At 37.9% G+C, this 18,752-nt stretch overlaps 1 protein-coding gene across 1 annotated transcript; it reads right to left on the bottom strand.

Moving 5' to 3' along the window:
• Nucleotides 1-6,562: 6,562 nt before the first annotated feature.
• Nucleotides 6,563-18,740, bottom strand: LOC130975195 (DEAD-box ATP-dependent RNA helicase 39-like). The gene is given in 10 exon segments (XM_057900019.1): nt 6,563-6,700; nt 16,023-16,108; nt 16,240-16,288; nt 16,403-16,532; nt 16,825-16,967; nt 17,253-17,393; nt 17,816-17,956; nt 18,045-18,233; nt 18,334-18,393; nt 18,723-18,740. Coding segments are annotated over 10 exon segments (1,095 nt in total).
• Nucleotides 18,741-18,752: the final 12 nt, after the last annotated feature.

An 18,752-nucleotide genomic window follows, 5' to 3' on the forward strand; every position in this document is an offset into this window, starting at 1 on the left:
GATTATGAAATCAGCAGGGATGTAAAGGCCTTCAACCTTTACTAGCACGTCCTCTACTAATCCATAAGCTTGTCTCAATGATTTGTCTGCCAGTTGTAATGAGAACAAGGCAGGTTGTACCTCAATGATCCCCAGCTTCTCCATTACAGAGAGTGGCATAAGATTTATCCCTGACCCCAGATCACACAGAGCTTTTTCAAAGGTCATGGTGCCTATGGTACAAGGTATCAAAAACTTGCCAGGATCTTGTTTCTTTTGAGGTAAAATTTGCTGAATCTAGGTATCCAGTTCACTAATGAGCAAGGGAGGTTCACTTTCCCAAGTCTCATTACCAAACAACTTGGCATTCAGCTTCATGATAGCTCCTAAATATTGAGCAACTTGCTTTCCAGTCACATCTTCATCCTCTTCAGAGGAAGAATAGTCTTCAAAGCTCATGAATGGCAGAAGGAGATTTAATGGAATCTCTATGGTCTCTAAATGAGCCTCAGATTCCCTTGGATCCTTAATAGGAAACTCCTTCTTGCCTGAGGGACGTCCCAGGAGGTCTTCCTCACTAGGATTTTCGTCCTCCTCCTCCCTTGTGCATTCGGCCATGTTGATTACATCAATGACCTTGCACTCTCCTTTTGGATTCTCTTCTGTATTGCTCGGAAGAATACTGGGAGGAGTTTCAATGACTTTCTTACTCAGCTGGCCCACTTGTGCCTCCAGATTTCTGATGGAGGATCTTGTTTCACTCATAAAACTGAAAGTGGCTTTTGACAGATCAGAGACTAGATTGGCTAAATTAGAAGTATTTTGTTCAGAATTCTCTGTCTGTTGCTGAGAAGATGATGGAAAAGGCTTGCTATTGCTCAGCCTATTGCGTCCACCATTGTTAAAGCCTTGTTAAGGCTTTTGTTGATCCTTCCATGAGAAATTTGGATGATTTCTCCATGATGGGTTATAGGTGTTTCCATAAGGTTCACCCATGTAATTAACCTCTGCCATGGCAGGGTTCTCAGGATCATAAGCTTCTTCAGAAGCTGCCTCTTTAGTACTGTTGGATGCATGTTGCCATCCATTCAGATTTTGAGAGATCATGTTGACCTGTTGAGTCAACACTTTGTTCTGAGCCAATATGGCATTCAGAGTATCAATTTCAAGAACTCCTTTCTTCTGAAGTATCCCATTATTCACAGAATTCCTCTCAGAAGTGTACATGAATTGGTTTTTTGCAACCATATCAATGAGTTCTTGAGCCTTTTCAGGCATTTTCTTTAGGTGAATAGATCCACCTGCAGAATGGTCCAATGACATTTTCGAAAATTCAGATAGACCATAATAGAATATATCTAATATGGTCTGTTCTGAAAACATGTCAGATGGATATCTTTTGGTCAGCTGCTTGTATCTTTCCCAAGCTTCATAGAGGGATTCACCATCTTTTTGTTTGAAGGTTTGAACATCCACTCTTAGCTTGCTCAGCTTTTGAGGAGGAAAGAATTTATCCAAGAAGGCTGTGACCAGCTTATCCCAGGAGTCCAGGCTATCCTTAGGTTGTGAATCCAACCATATTCTAGCTCTGTCTCTTACAGCAAAAGGGAAAAGCATGAGTCTGTAGACTTCAGGATCAACTCCATTCGTCTTTACAGTCTCACAGATCTGCAAGAACTCAGTTAAAAACTGATAAGGATCTTCAGATGGAAGTCCATAAAACTTGCAGTTTTGTTGCATTAAAGCAACTAGTTGAGGCTTAAGCTCAAAATTATTGGCTCCAATGGCAGGAATGGAGATGCTTCTTCCATCAAATTTGGACGTTGGCTTTGTGAAGTCACCAAGCATTCTCCTTGCATTATTATTATTTTCGGCTGCCATCTCCTTCTCTTGTTCAAAAATTTCTGAAAGGTTGTTTCTGGATTGTTGTAATTTAGTTTCTCTTAGTTTCCTTTTCAGAGTCCTTTCAGGTTCAGGATCAATTTCAACAAGAGTGCCTTTTTCCCTGTTCCTGCTCATATGAAAGAGAAGAAAACAAGAAAGGAAAGAGGAATCCTCTATGTCACAGTATAGAGATTCCTTTATGTTAGTAGAAAAAGAGAGAGGTATTTTCGAAAATTGAAGAGGGAAAAGTAGTTAAGTGGTTTTGAAAAAGATAAGAAACAAACAAAAAGTCAAATAGTTAGTTGAAAAAGATATTAAAATCAAATTTGAAAAAGATAAGAAGATAAGAAGTTAGATAAGATATTTTGAAATCAAATTTTGAAAATGATAAAATTTTGAGAAGGATAAGATAAAAAGATAAGATAAAAATTTTAAGAAAAAGATATTTTGAAAAAGATTTAATTTTTAAAATGACTTAACTAACAAGAAACTTTGATAAGATTCTATAATTTAAAGATTGAACCTTTCTTAACAAGAAAGTAACAAACTTCAAATTTTTGAATCAATCACATTAATTGTTAGCATATTTTCAAAAATATGATATAAAAGATAAGAAAAAGATTTTGAAAAATAATTTTTTAAAATTTTCGAAAATAAGAAAAAAAAATGGAAGAGATATGATTTTTGGAAAAGATTTTGAAAAGATAAGATTTTTAAAATTGAAATTTTGACTTGACTTGTAAGAAATAACTAATTTTTAAAAATTTTTGACCAAGTCAACCCAAAATTTCGAAAATTTGGAGGGAAATAAGGAAAAGATATTTTTTTGATTTTTGAATTTTTAATTATGAGAGAGAAAAACACAAACATGACCCAAAACATGAAAATTTTGGATCAAACACTTAATGCATGCAAGAACACTATGAATGTCAAGATGAACACCAAGAACACTTTGAAGATCATGATGAACATCAAGAACATATTTTTGAAAAATTTTTGATGCAAAGAAAACATGCAAGACACCAAACTTAGAAATCTTTAATGCATGAACTCTAATAAACGAAAAATGCACATGAAAAACAACAAACAACACAAAATAAGAAAACATCAAGATCAAACAAGAAAACTTGTCAAGAACAACTTGAAGATCATGAAGAACACTATGAATGCATGAGATTTTCGAAAAATGCAAGAAAAAATTTTTAAAGCATGCAATTGACACCAAACTTAAAAGTTGACTCAAGACTCAAACAAGAAACACAAAATATTTTTTATTTTTATGATTTTCTAATTTTTTTTGGATTTTTATTATTTTTTTTCGAAAATAAAGTTAGGAAAAACAAAAAGAAAAGAAAATTTTTGAAAAAGATTTTTGAAAAGAAAATTACCTAATCTGAGCAACAAGATGAACCGTCAGTTGTCCATACTCGAACAATCTCCGGCAACGGCGCCAAAAACTTGGTGGACAAAATTGTGATCAACAATAATGGCTCTTTGGCATGTGCCTAAAAACTAACTCAGCACTTTCTTTTCACAACTCCGTTCAACTTAACCGACAAGTGTACTGGGTCATCCAAGTAATACCTTACGTGAGTAAGGGTCGATCCCACAGAGATTGTTGGTATGAAGCAAGCTATGGTCACCTTGTAAATCTCAGTTAGGCAGATTAAATGGTTATGGGTTTCGAAAATTAATAATAAATAGAAAATAAAAAGGGATAGAAATACTTATGTAAATCAATAGTGGGAATTTCAGATAGATGCATAGAGATGCTGTGCTCCTCTTGAATCTCTACTTTCTTACTACGTTCATCCAATCCTTCTTACTCCTTTCCATGGCAAGCCGTATGTAGGGCATCACCATCATCAATGGCTACTTTTAATCCTCTCGGGAAAATGGTCCTATGCGCTGTCACTGCACGGCTAATCGTCTGGAGGCATCACCCTTGACAATGGCTACATCCCATCCTCTCAGTGAAAATGGTCCAAATGCTTTGTCACAGCACGGCTAATCATCTGTCGGTTCTCAATCAGGTTGGAGTAGAATCCATTGATTCTTTTGCGTTTGTCATCATGCCCAGCCTTCAGGAGTTTGAAGCTCGTCACAGTCATTCAATACTGGAATCCTACTCGGAATACCACAGACAAGGTTAGACTTTTCGGATTCCCAGGATCCTACTCGGAATACCACAGACAAGGTTAGACTTTCCGGATCCCCATGAATGCCGCCATCTATCTAGCTTATACCACGAAGATTCTGTTGGGGAATCTAAGAGATATGCGCCCGGCCTAAGGTAGAACGGAAGTGGTTGTCAATCACGCGCATTCATAGGTGAGAATGATGATGAGTGTCACGGATCATCACATTCATCAATTTGAAGTGCAACGTATATCTTGGAATAAGAATAAAAGAGAATTGAATATAAGGTAATGGTAATTGTATTGAAACTTGAGGTATAGCAGAGCTCCACACCCTTAATCTATGGTGTGCAGAAACTCCACCGTTGAAAATACATAAGTGAAAGGTTCAGGCATGGCCGAATGGCCAGCCCCCTAAAACGTGATCAATGGCCTCTTAAGATGAAGAATAAAACAAAACTGAGACCAAAGATGAAACGTGGTCAAAAGACTCTAATACATTAGTAAAAAGTCTTATTTATACTAAACTAGCTACTAGGGTTTACATGAGTAAGTAATTGATGCATAAATCCACTTCCGGGGCCCACTTGGTGTATGCTTGGGCTGAGCTTGATCTATCCACGAGCTGAGGCTTTTCTTGGAGTTGAACTCCAAGTTATAACGTGTTTTGGGCGTTCAACTCCGGATCATGACGTGTTTCTGGCGTTTAACTCCAGACAGCAGCATGTACTTGGCGTTCAACGCCAAGTTACGTCGTCAATTTCCAAATATTGTATAGACTATTATATATTGTTAGAAAGCTCTGGATGTCTACTTTCCAACGCCGTTAAGAGCGCGCCATTTGGAGTTCTGTAGCTCCAGAAAATCCATTTTGAGTGCAGGGAGGTCAGATTCCAACAGCATCAGCAGTCCTTTTGTCAGCCTTTTTCAGAGTTTTGCTCAAGTCCCTCAATTTCAGCCAGAAATTATCTGAAATCACAGAAAAACACACAAACTCATAGTAAAGTCCAGAAATGTGAATTTAACATAAAAACTAATGAAAATATCCCTAAAAGTAGCTTGAACTTACTAAAAACTACCTAAAAACAATGCCAAAAAGCGTATAAATTATCCGCTCATCATACTACATTGATGTGATCACAATTTCGTCCACCAGAAGTCATATCCTAGTTATCCTTATCAATTGTGATGAGAATTGGCTTTTGCTCCCACTTGGTCAACCTCTAACTATGAAGGTGTGTTAAGTGGATAAATCAATTTGATTCCTCAAGTCCTAGTCAATTCCTAAGAAAAGACTAGAGTTAGGGGAATTCAAATCAATCAGCAAAGAATTCTAATTTTCAATCAACAATGAGTTTGATAACTCAAGTGTCTCCAATTACTCAACACAAGCTAAGAATGTAAAAAGCTAAATTAAAATCATAAATATGAAATACCTCAAATTACATTAAATAGAGAGATCAAATTAAACATGAGAATTCATAAATCAAAGTAATAGAATAAATAAAAATAGAAGAGAAACCAAAGTAAAGGAACATTGAATCTGGAATGAAGAAGAATAATCCTAAAACTAATAGAAATCCTAAATCCTAAGAGAGAGGAGATAGCCTCTCTCTCTAGAAACTACATCTAATCCTAAAATTATGAATTATCAGCCTCCCCTTTTGAATAGATGCATTCCCCCACTTTATAGCCTCTAATCTGTGTTTTCTGGGCCAAAAGTGGGTCAAAAATAGCCCAGAAATCGCTCCTAGTGATTTTTGGTTCGTACAGGTCGTTGCAAAGTCACGCGGAAGCGTCGTCCACGTGTTAGCATGGATTGGGTTTCTTGCCAGGTCATGCTTCCGCGTGATCCACGCGTTCGTGTCACTTGGCTTCAGAGAAGCTATGGAAAATTATATATCGTTGTGAAGCCCCGGATGTTAGCTTTCCAACGCAATTGAAACCGCGTCATTTAGATTTCTGTAGCTCAAGTTATGGTTGATTTAGTACCAGAAGGTCAGGCTGGACAACTTTAGTAGTTTTTTCAGTTTCTTGTATTCCTTCCACTTTTGCATGCTTCCTTTCCATCCTCTAAGCCATTCCTGCCCTGTAATCCCTGTAATCACTTAACGCACATATCACGGCATCGAATGGTATAAAGGGGAATTAATTTTTGGTAATTTAAAGGCTTGGGAAGCAAGTTTCCAATTATAGAACAAAATATGGGAAGGATTTGTAAAACCATGCAAATAGTATGAATAAGTGGGTAAAGAGTTGATAAAAACCACTCCATTGAGCACAAGATAAACCATGAAATAGTGGTTTATCAGTCTTCCTTCAGCTTTAGCAGCAATGACATATTCATAGGCCGTGGAATGTTAGAATGAAGTTCAACTAGTTATAGTACTGAGTTTAGAATTTGTCAATTTGGTGGCACTGGTCCTTTTACTTGTTTGCTTATACCTTGAAGAAGCTTTTCTCGAGCTATTTGCACTAGAGGATTTTACAGAATTTAAAACCTTAATCGCTTTCTTCATAGATTTTCCTGATGATGATCCTTTTCCGGATTTCAAATCCGATCATTTATTCCCTAAACTGGCACGTCCACCAGGATTGTTCTTAACTTTAGAAACTTTAACTAATTTTTTGTCCTTCCCACTCTGCCCATTAACTTGGGTCCTGGCTATATCCCTTCGTACTCCTTCTTTCATGATAGCCTCCTGGTGCACGAAATTGTGATCACTACTTTTCACAACTCAAATAATCCCCGGTAATGAATCCAAAAACTTGGTGCTCAATACCATGGTATAAACATAATTTCACAACTTCGCACAACTAACCAGCAAGTGCACTGGGTCTTCCAAGTAATAAACCTTACGCGAGTAAGGGTCGATCCCACGGAGATTGTTGGTATGAAGCAAGCTATGGTCACCTTGTAAATCTTAGTCAGGCAGATTCAAATGGTTATGAGGGATATACGAATAAAGCATAAAGATAGAGATACTTATGTAATTCATTGGTGAGAATTTCAGATAAGCGTATGGAGATGCTTTGTCCCTTCCGTCTCTCTGCTTTCCTACTGTCTTCATCCAATCCTTCTTACTCCTTTCCATGGCAAGCTGTATGTTGGGCATCACCGTTGTCAGTGGCTACAATCCCGTCCTCTCAGTGAAAATGTTCAACGCACCCTGTCACGGCACGGCTAATCATCTGTCGGTCCTCAATCAGGTTGGAGTAGAATCCATTGATTCTTTTGCGTCTGTCACTAACGCCCAGCCTTCAGGAGTTCGAAGCTCGTCACAGTCATTCAATCATTGAATCCTACTCAGAATACCACAGACCAGGTTTAGACCTTCCGGATTCTCTTGAATGCTGCCATCAATTCTAGCTTATACCACGAAGATTCCGATTAAAGAATCCAAGAGATAAACATTCAAGCCTTGTTTGCTTGTAGAATGGGAGTGGTTGTCAGGCACGCGTTCATAAGTGAGAATGATGATGAGCGTCACATAATCATCACATTCATCAAGTTCTTGAGTGCGAATGAATATCTTGGAATAAGAACAAGCTGAATTGAATAGAAGAACAATAGTAATTGCATTAATACTCGAGGTACAGCAGAGCTCCACACCTTAATCTATGGTGTGTAGAAACTCCACCGTTGAAAATACATAAGAACAAGGTCTAGGCATGGCCGAATGGCCAGCCTCCCAATACATGATCAAAAGACTCCAAATGATCAAGGATCCAAAGATTCAAAGATCTAAAGATGATCTAAGATCCAAAGATGAAAATACAATAGCAAAAGGTCTTATTTATAAAGAACTAGTAGCCTAAGGTTTACAGAAATGAGTAAATGACAGAAAAATCCACTTCCGAGCCCACTTGGTGTGTGCTTGGGCTGAACATTGAAGCATTTTCGTGTAGAGAATCTTCTTGGAGTTAAACGCCAGCTTTTGTGCCAGTTTGGCGTTTAACTCCCATTCTTGTGCCAGTTCCGGCGTTTAACGCCGGGCAGTTTTGAGCTGATTTGGAACGCCGGTTTGGGCCATCAAATCTCGGGCAAAGTATGGACTATTATACATTGCTAGAAAGCCCAGGATGTCTACTTTCCAACGCCGTTGAGAGCGCGGTAATTGGGCTTCTGTAGCTCCAGAAAATCCACTTCGAGTGCAGGAAGGTCAGAATCTAACAGCATCTGCAGTCCTTTTCAGTCTCTGAATCAGATTTTTGCTCAGGTCCCTCAATTTCAGCCAGAAAATACTTGAAATCACAGAAAAACACACAAAGTCATAGTAAAGTCCAGAAAAGTGAATTTTAACTAAAAACTAATAAAAATATACTAAAAACTAACTAAATCCTACTAAAAACATACTAAAAACAATGCCAAAAAGCGTACAAATTATCCGCTCATCACAACACCAAACTTAAATTGTTGCTTGTCCCCAAGCAACTAAAAATCAAATAAGATAAAAAGAAGAGAATATGCTATGAATTCCAAAAACATCTATGAAGATCAGTATTAATTAGATGAGCGGGGCTTTTAGCTTTTTGCCTCTGAATAGTTTTGGCATCTCACTCTATCCTTTGAAATTCAGAATGATTGGCTTCTATAGGAACTCAGAATCTAGATAGTGTTATTGATTCTCCTAGTTAAGTATGATGATTCTTGAACACAGCTACTTTATGAGTCTTGGCCGTGGCCCAAAGCACTCTGTCTTCCAGTATTACCACCGGATACATACATGCCACAGACACATAATTGGGTGAACCTTTTCAGATTGTGACTCAGCTTTGCTAGAGTCCCCAATTAGAGGTGTCCAGGGTTCTTAAGCACACTCTTTTTGCCTTGGATCACAACTTTATTTCTTTCTTTTTCTTTCTTTTTCTCTTTCTCCCCTTTTTTTTCGTTCTTTTTCTTTTTTTTTTTGCTGCTTTTTCTTGCTTCAATAATCATTTTTATGATTTTTCAGATTCTCAGTAACATGTCTCCTTTTTCATCATTCTTTCAAGAGCCAACCATTCATGAACAACAAATTCAAAAGACATATGCACTGTTTAAGCATACATTCAGAAAACAAAAGTATTGCCACCACATCAAAATAATTAATCTGTTATAAAATTTAAAATTCATGCAATTCTTCTCTTTTTCAATTAAGAACATTTTTCATTTAAGAAAGGTGATGGATTCATAGGACATTCATAACTTTAAGGCATATACACTAAGACACTAATGATCACAAGACACAAGCATAGATAAACATAAGCATGATTTTTCGAAAAACAGAAAAATAAAGAACAAGGAAATTAAAGAACGGGTCCACCTTAGTGATGGCGGCTTGTTCTTCCTCTTGAAGATCTTATGGAGTGCTTGAGCTCCTCAATGTCTCTTCCTTGTCTTTGTTGCTCCTCTCTCATGATTCTTTGATCTTCTCTAATTTCATGGAGGAGAATGGAATGTTCTTGGTGCTCCACCGTTAGTTGTCCCATGTTGGAACTCAATTCTCCTAGGGAGGTGTTGATTTGCTCCCAATAGTTTTGTGGAGGAAAGTGCATCCCTTGAGGTATCTCAGGGATTTCATGATGAGTGGGATCTCTTGTTTGCTCCATCCTTTTCTTAGTGATGGGCTTGTCCTCATCAATGGGGATGTCTCCCTCTATGTCAACTCCAACTGAATAACAGAGGTGACAAATGAGATGAGGAAAGACTAACCTTGCCAAGGTAGAGGACTTGTCCACCATCTTATAAAGTTCTTGTGTGAAAATGAAGGAGTGAAGATGGGTTTATATAGGGTGAAGAGAGGGGTAGGGTTTGGCTATGGGAGGGTGGGTTTGGGAGGGAAAGTGGTTTAAATTTGAATGGTGAGGTAGGTGAGGTTTTATGAAGGATTGATGTGAGTGGGGAAGAGAAAGATGGGATTTGATAGGTGACGGGTTTTTGGGGAAGAGGTGTTGAGGTGATTGGTGAATGGGTAAAGAAGAGAGAGAGTGGTGGGGTAGGTGGGGATCCTGTGGGGTCCACAGATCCTGAGGTGTCAAGGAAAAATCATCCCTGCACCAAATGGCGAGCAAAATTACTCTTCATGCCAATTCTGGCGTTAAACACCGGGCTGGTGCCCATTTCTGGCGTTTAACGCCAGCTTCTTGCCCTTTCCTAGCGTTTAACGCCAGTCTGGTGCCCCCTTTCTGGCGTTAAACGCCCAGAATGGTGCCAGACTGGGCGTTAAACGCCCATTTGCTAGCTTCACTGGCATTTAAACGCCAGCAAATTCTCCTCCAGGGTGTGCTGTTTTTCTTTCTGTTTTTCATTCTGTTTTTGCTTTTTCAATTGATTTTGTGACTTCTCATGATCATCAACCTACAAAAAACATAAAATAACAAAGGAAAATAGATTAAATATAACATTGGGTTGCCTCCCAACAAGCGCTTCTTTAATGTCAGTAGCTTGACAGTGGGCTCTCATGGAGCCTCATAGATGCTCAGAGCAATGTTGGAACCTCCCAACACCAAACTTAGAGTTTGAATGTGGGGTTTCAACACCAAACTTAGAATTTGGTTGTGGCCTCCCAACACCAAACTTAGAGTTTGACTGTGGGGGCTCTGTTTGACTCTATTTTGAGAGAAGCTCTTCATGCTTCCTCTCCATGGTGACAGAGGGATATCCTTAAGCCTTAAACACAAAGGATTCTTCATTCACTTGAATGATCAATTCTCCTATGTCCACATCAATCACAGCTTTTGCTGTGGCTAGGAAGGGTCTGCCAAGGATGATGGATTCATCCATGCACTTCCCAGTCTCTAGGACTATGAAATCAGCAGGGATGTAATGGTCTTCAATCTTTACCAGAACATCCTCTACAAGTCCATAAGCTTGTTTTCTTGAATTGTCTGCCATCTCTAGTGAGATTCTTGCAGCTTGTACCTCAAAGATCCCTAGCTTCTCCATTACAGAGAGAGGCATGAGGTTTATACTTGACCCTAGGTCACACAGAGCCTTCTTAAAGGTCATGGTGCCTATGGTACAAGGTATTGAGAACTTCCCAGGATCTTGTCTCTTTTGAGGTAATTTCTGTCTAGACAAGTCATCCAGTTCTTTGGTGAGCAAAGGAGGTTCGTTCTCCCAAGTCTCATTACCAAATAACTTGTCATTTAGCTTCATGATTGCTCCAAGGTATTTAGCAACTTGCTCTTCAGTGACATACTCATCCTCTTCAGAGGAAGAATACTCATCAGAGCTCATGAATGGCAGAAGTAAATCCAATGGAATTTCTATGGTCTCGGTATGAGCCTCAGTTTCCCATGGTTCCTCATTAGGGTACTCATTGGAGGCCAGTGGACGTCCATTGAGGTCTTCCTCAGTGGCGTTCACTGCCTCTCCCTCCTCTCCAAATTCGGCCATGTTGATGGCCTTGCACTCTCCTTTTGGATTTTCTTCTGTATTGCTTGGAAGAGTACTAGGAGGGAGTTCAGTAATTTTCTTGCTCAGCTGATGCCTCTAAATTCCTAATGGAGGACCTTGTTTCAGTCATGAAACTTTGAGTGGTTTTGATTAGATCAGAGACCATGGTTGCTAAGTCAGAGTGGTTCTGCTTAGAATTCTCTGTCTGTTGCTGAGAAGATGATGGAAAAGGCTTGCCATTGCTAAACCTATTTCTTCCACCATTATTGTTGTTGAAACCTTGTTGAGGTCTCTGTTGATCCTTCCATGAGAAATTTGGATGATTTCTCCATGAAGAATTATAGGTGTTTCCATAGGGTTCTCCCATGTAATTCACCTATTCCATCGAAGGGTTCTCAGGATCATAAGCTTCTTCTTCAGATGAAGCATCCTTAGTACTGCCTGGTGCATTTTGCATTCCAGACAGACTTTGATAAATCAAATTGACTTGCTGAGTCAATATTTTGTTCTGAGCCAATATGGCATCCAGAGTATCAATCTCAAGAACTCCTTTCTTCTGATTTGTCCCATTGTTCACAGAATTCCTTTCAGAAGTGTACATGAATTGGTTATTTGCAACCATTTCAATTAGTTCTTGAGCTTCTGCAGGCGTCTTCTTCAGATGAAGAGATCCTCCAGCAGAGCTATCCAAAGACATCTTGGACAGTTCAGACTGGCCATCATAGAAGATACCTATGATGCTCCATTCAGAAAGCATTTCAGAAAGACACTTTCTGATCAATTGTTTGTATCTTTCCCAAGCTTCATAGAGGGATTCACCTTCCTTCTGTCTGAAGGTTTGGACTTCCACTCTAAGCTTACTCAATTTTTGAGGTGGAAAGAACTTTGCCAAGAAGGCATTGACTAGCTTTTCCCAAGAGTTCAGGCTTTCTTTAGGTTGTAAGTCCAACCATATTCTAGCTCTGTCTCTTACAGCAAAAGGGAATAGCATAAGTCTATAGACCTCAGGGTCAACCCCATTAGTCTTGACAGTGTCACAGATTTGCAAGAATTCAGCTAAGAACTGATGAGGATCTTCCAATGGAAGTCCATGGAACTTGCAATTCTGTTGCATTAGAGAAACTAATTGAGGCTTAAGCTCAAAGTTGTTTGCTCCAATGGCAGGGATAGAGATGCTTCTCCCATAGAAGTCGGGAGTAGGTGCAGTAAAGTCACCCAGCACCTTCCTTGCATTGTTGGCATTGTTGTTGTTTTCGGCTGCCATGTCTTCTTCTTTGAAGATTTCTGTTAGATCCTCTACAGAGAGTTGTGCCTTAGCTTCTCTTAGCTTTCGCTTCAAGGTCCTTTCATGTTCAGGGTCAGCCTCAACAAGAATGCTTTTGTCTTTGCTCCTGCTCATATGAAAGTGAAGAAACAAGAAAATATGGAATCCTCTATGTCACAGTATAGAGATTCCTTGAGGTGTCAGAGGAAAAGAAAAATAGAAGGAAGAGGTAGAAGAATTCGAACTTATCAAGAAAGATAGAGTTCAAATTGTGCATTGAGGAGTAGTGTTAGTCCATAAATAGAAGGAAGTGAGAAGAGGGGAAGAAATTTTCAAAAATAAATTAAAAAGATTTTAAAAACATTTTGAAAAATTGAAGAATGATTTTCGAAAAATATGATTGGGAAAGAAATAAAGTGATTTTTGAAAAAGATTTTGAAATTATAAATCAAAAAGATATGATTGAAAACTATTTTAAAAAAGATGTGATTAAGAAGATATGATTGAAAAGTTATGGTTTTAAAAAGATGTGATTGAAAAGATATGATTTGAAAAACAATTTAAAAAGATTTGATTTTAAAAATTAATGACTTGGCTAACAAGGAAAGATATGATTCAAACATTAAACCTTTCTCAACAGAAAAGGCAACATACTTGAAATGTTGAATCAAATCATTAATTGATAGCAAGTATTTTTGAAAATGGAAAGAAATTGATTTTGAAAAAGATTTGATTGAAAATATATGATTTGAAAAAGATTTGATTTTGAAAACTTGAAAAAAATTTGCATTAAAAACAAAATCTTCCCTCTTGTGCCATCCTGGCGTTAAACGCCCAGAATGGTGCACATTCTGGCGTTTAACGCCCAAAACACTACCCTTTTGGGCGTTAAACGGCCAGCCAGGCACCCTGGCTGGCGTTTAAACGCCAGTCTGCCTTCTTCATTGGGCATTTTGAACGCCCAGCCTTTTTTTGTGTAATTCCTCTGCTGTATGTTCTGAATCTTCAATTCTCTGTATTATTGACTTGAAAAGACACAAATTAAAAATATTTTTGGATTTTTAATAATGAGGAATAATCAAAATGCAACTAAAATCAAATAACAATGCATGCAAGACACCAAACTTAGAAGTTTGTATACTACTGACACTAACAAAATGAGAATGCATATGAGAAACAACAAAAATACTCAAGACAAGAGAATTTAAAGATCAGAGCAAGGAGATCATCAAGAACATCTTGAAGATCACTTAAGACACATGAATGAATGCAAGAAGAACAGAAACATGCAATTGACACCAAACTTAAAATGAGACACTAGACTCAAACAAGAAATATACAATATTTTTGGTTTTTATGATTTTGTAATTTTTTTTGGATTTTTTTGAAAATTAAGTGGAAGAAGAAAATAAAGATATCAAAATTCTTAATGAGAATTCCAGGAATCATGCAATGTTAGTCTAAAGCTTTAGTTTAAAGGAATTAGACATGGCTAGCCAAGCTTCAGCAGGACATTGCATTCAAGAGCTAAATTGATGAGAATCAATCAGCTTTGGTGATGATAAAAACATCACCTTGAAACACTAGAATTCATTCTTAAGAACTCTAAAGATAAATACCTAATCTAAGCAACAAGAAGAACCGTCAGTTGTCCATACTCGATACAATCCCCGGCAACGGTGCCAAAAACTTGGTGCACGAAATTGTGATCACTACTTTTCACAACTCAAATAATCCCCGGTAATGAATACAAAAACTTGGTACTCAATACCATGGTATAAACATAATTTCACAACTTTGCACAACTAACCAGCAAGTGCACTGGGTCGTCCAAGTAATAAACCTTACGCGAGTAAGGGTCGATCCCACGGAGATTGTTGGTATGAAGCAAGCTATGGTCACCTTGTAAATCTTAGTCAGGCAGATTCAAATGGTTATGAGTGATATACGAATAAAGCATAAAGATAGAGATACTTATGTAATTCATTGGTGAGAATTTCAGATAAGCGTATGGAGATGCTTTGTCCCTTCCGTCTCTCTGCTTTCCTACTGTCTTCATCCAATCCTTCTTACTCCTTTCCATGGCAAGCTGTATGTTGGGCATCACCGTTGTCAGTGGCTACAATCCCGTCCTCTTAGTAAAAATGTTCAACGCACCCTGTCACGGCACGGCTAATCATCTGTCGGTCCTCAATCAGGTTGGAGTAGAATCCATTGATTCTTTTGCGTCTGTCACTAACGCCCAGCCTTCAGGAGTTTGAAGCTCGTCACAGTCATTCAATCATTGAATCCTACTCAGAATACCACAGACAAGGTTTAGACCTTCCGGATTCTCTTGAATGCCGCCATCAATTCTAGCTTATACCACGAAGATTCTGATTAAAGAATCCAAGAGATAAACATTCAAGCCTTGTTTGCTTGTAGAACGGGAGTGGTTGTCAGGCACGCGTTCATAAGTGAGAATGATGATGAGCATCACATAATCATCACATTCATCAAGTTCTTGAGTGCGAATGAATATCTTGGAATAAGAACAAGCTGAATTGAATAGAAGAACAATAGTAATTGCATTAATACTCGAGGTACAGCAGAGCTCCACACCTTAATCTATGGTGTGTAGAAACTCCACCGTTGAAAATACATAAGAACAAGGTCTAGGCATGGCCGAATGGCCAGCCTCCCAATACATGATCAAAAGACTCCAAATGATCAAGGATCCAAAGATTCAAAGATCTAAAGATGATCTAAGATCCAAAGATGAAAATACAATAGCAAAAGGTCTTATTTATAAAGAACTAGTAGCCTAAGGTTTACAGAAATGAGTAAATGACAGAAAAATCCACTTCCGGGCCCACTTGGTGTGTGCTTGGGCTGAGCATTGAAGCATTTTCATGTAGAGACTCTTCTTGGAGTTAAACGCCAGCTTTTGTGCCAGTTTGGGCGTTTAACTCCCATTCTTGTGCCAGTCCGGCGTTTAACGCCGGGCAGTTTTGAGCTGATTTGGAACGCCGGTTTGGGCCATCAAATCTCGGGCAAAGTATGGACTATTATACATTGCTTGAAAGCCCTGGATGTCTACTTTCCAACGCCGTTGAGAGCGCACCAATTGGGCTTCTGTAGCTCCAGAAAAGCCACTTTGAGTGCAGGGAGGTCAGAATCCAACAGCATCTGCAGTCCTTTTCAGTCTCTGAATAAGATTTTTGCTCAGGTCCCTCAATTTCAGCCAGAAAATACCTGAAATCACAGAAAAACACACAAACTCATAGTAAAGTCCAGAAAAGTGAATTTTAACTAAAAACTAATAAAAATATACTAAAAACTAACTAAATCCTACTAAAAATAATGCAAAAAAGCGTACAAATTATCCGCTCATCACCTCCAAACTCTCATTCTTCCTCATTGCCTCCTCTATTTTAGTGGCCAAGATCAAGTCCTTCTTTGTAACCAAACTGGTTACTTTCCCTGCAATAAAAAAAAGAGTATTTATTCTTCAATGATTTTAAAGGGCATGTGCTTAAGTGTTTAGGGCTATTGTTCTAACAAAATAAAATATAAGAATTGGCTGTACAGAGAAGTACATGATAAGATTTTACCTTTTGCACCCATACGAGCAGTTCTACCAGTCCGATGAAGGTAATCGATCTAAAAATTGAAAGGGAAAGTAAAGGTGAGAAACTAAGTAATATCAAGGAAAGAAGTAAAAAAGAGTGCAAGGTACTCAGACCCAAATTATAGAACAATGGCTATAATACTCACAGAGTTCAAGGGGAAGTCAAACATAACAACATGATCTACATCCAAGTCCAGACCCCTAGTGGCCAAGTCTGTGCAAACTAATGTTGGACAATCATCAATGTCATTCTTAAATTTATTGAGGTTTTCAACCGTGTAAGCAAAAAAAAAAAAAATTGATGATGCAAATAAGTAAATGGGAATATGGAAGAGTAGGAAATAGGAGATCTCACTGTTGCCAAGATATAAAGACTATTTTATCAACACAACTATTCGAATTCTCATTAATACAATATATTTAATATTATTCCCTCTCAACAATCTATTTTCCAACCAATCCCTACAATTCCAACAGTTGACAATATGCCTATTTCCTGGTAGCTTAACATAATTTTTGTGTGTGTGGGTGTTTTTGGGGGGGGGGGGGTTGTTTGTTTGTACTTCACCTTTGCTCTGCTGGTACTTCCCCATGGTAGTTGATAGTAGGAATCATATTTTCAATAAGGTAGTGATTCACCGCACGGTTAGAGTCTAAAGTATTGCAAAAAACCATCACCTTGTAGCCTTTTGCTCGGATTGGCATAAGTACCTACCATCACATGATCGGAAAACAAAGATTGAAATGTAGTGATATTTACTTGCTAAAAAATGAAAGGGAGAGAGAGGTTGTATTTTTATTGCTAGCACAGCACCAATATGCCAATATCTACTAACTCCTAACTCCTAACTAACACCAGCAACAAACGACGATTATTCCACTACCTAACATGAATAGAAAGTCAATTTGTGCTAATTCAGCTACAGTGATTCCCAAAATAAACCATAAATATCAATGTGTTTGGCGTGAAGAGACTGGTGGAAAAATGCAGGATACCTGAAGTAATGCTTCCAGCTTGTTCTCAGAACCTGAAAGTTTAATAAAATTGTGATGTGCAGAAGAAATCTTTTTATGCAATGTTGATGTTCGCAGATGTACAATGCCCTAAAACTCCTCATCAATTAGCTTTTGCACAGTCTGTAAGACTTAAAAAAAGTTAGATTGATGACTTACTCTTAACTTCTAGATATAGAACAATTTCAACCAAGTGTAAACAAATGGAAGGTGAGTGAGCAACATTCTAAAACATAACTACTATACTGTCCCCCTTACAAAGATCATTACATGATATTTTGTTTCCGGATTCATATAAATGCACTTTATTTATTGTACATTTGTAGTATATTCTGAAAAGCCAGAAATTACAATTGAACACAAGCATGTGTTGGATTATATAGTTATATTATTGTAATAGGAAATATTATATCTTCACATGATAGAAGGAAGATTGAAGAGATTATAGTGATGCAATTATAAAAGAAAGAAATAAAATACTACCACTTTGTGAGAATTTTATTCCCTTAAATTTACTTAATAGATTGTGGCACAGATCAGCATACCTTTGTCATTGTTGCGGTTACCAAGACGGTCAGAAAACCTAGGCCATCAGACTTTGATGCACGATGTTTCAATGGGGCCAAAAAATTGCGTATATCAGGACCAAAGCCACGATCAAACATTATATCTGCCTCATTCAAGACCTGCAGAACAAATATATTAATTATTGTACCAATTCATTATTGTAGCAAATTATTGCATATTGGAATTAGTTGATTGTGGATTACTCACCAAGTATTTGATGTCGCCATACACCAGGTTGCCCTCCTCAATATGTTGAAGAATCCTTCCAGGGGTACCAACTACCATATCAATGGGGTCATTAAGTGGATCCTTTTGAGGCCTAATACGGCCATCACCACTTACCATTGTGCACCTGAACCATGCATGATGACTAATTGATTTCGCAACTCGAAAAACCTAATGAAATCCCATTTGATATTAGTTCATGTAACTCAACATAAGAGAGTTTTCAAGTGTTCTACAAAATGACCAAAAAAAGAAAGTAAAAAGAAAAAACCTGCTCACACAACTCCCTCGTAGGGCACAGTACAACAGCGCACGGTCGCCTGGTCTTTAACTGTATTCCATCCAACTATTCGTCCCATCTTAGCAACTACAGCAACAAATTGGTGTTGTCTCAACAGGCTCAAATATAAGATTAAGGCATGTTTTGCAAAATATTATGTTTGAATATATAATTCCTTTCTTTTTCCCAGGAAGCTTTTGATTAGAAGTTATTTTAAATCCAATAAATAAGCACATTTAAACACACACTAGTGCTTGAAGTCATAAAGCTCAATAACAGGAGAAACGAATGTAATGCAGCAGACAAATATTTCAATAACAAGTTAGACCAACATGTAAAAAGATATCTCACACATAAAGCAACTAAATTTAACCATTTACATGCAATGGAAATATCATGACAAATTCTAA

Source organism: Arachis stenosperma, chromosome 4 (assembly GCF_014773155.1).
Source record: "Arachis stenosperma cultivar V10309 chromosome 4, arast.V10309.gnm1.PFL2, whole genome shotgun sequence".
Classification (NCBI taxonomy): Eukaryota; Viridiplantae; Streptophyta; class Magnoliopsida; order Fabales; family Fabaceae; genus Arachis; species Arachis stenosperma.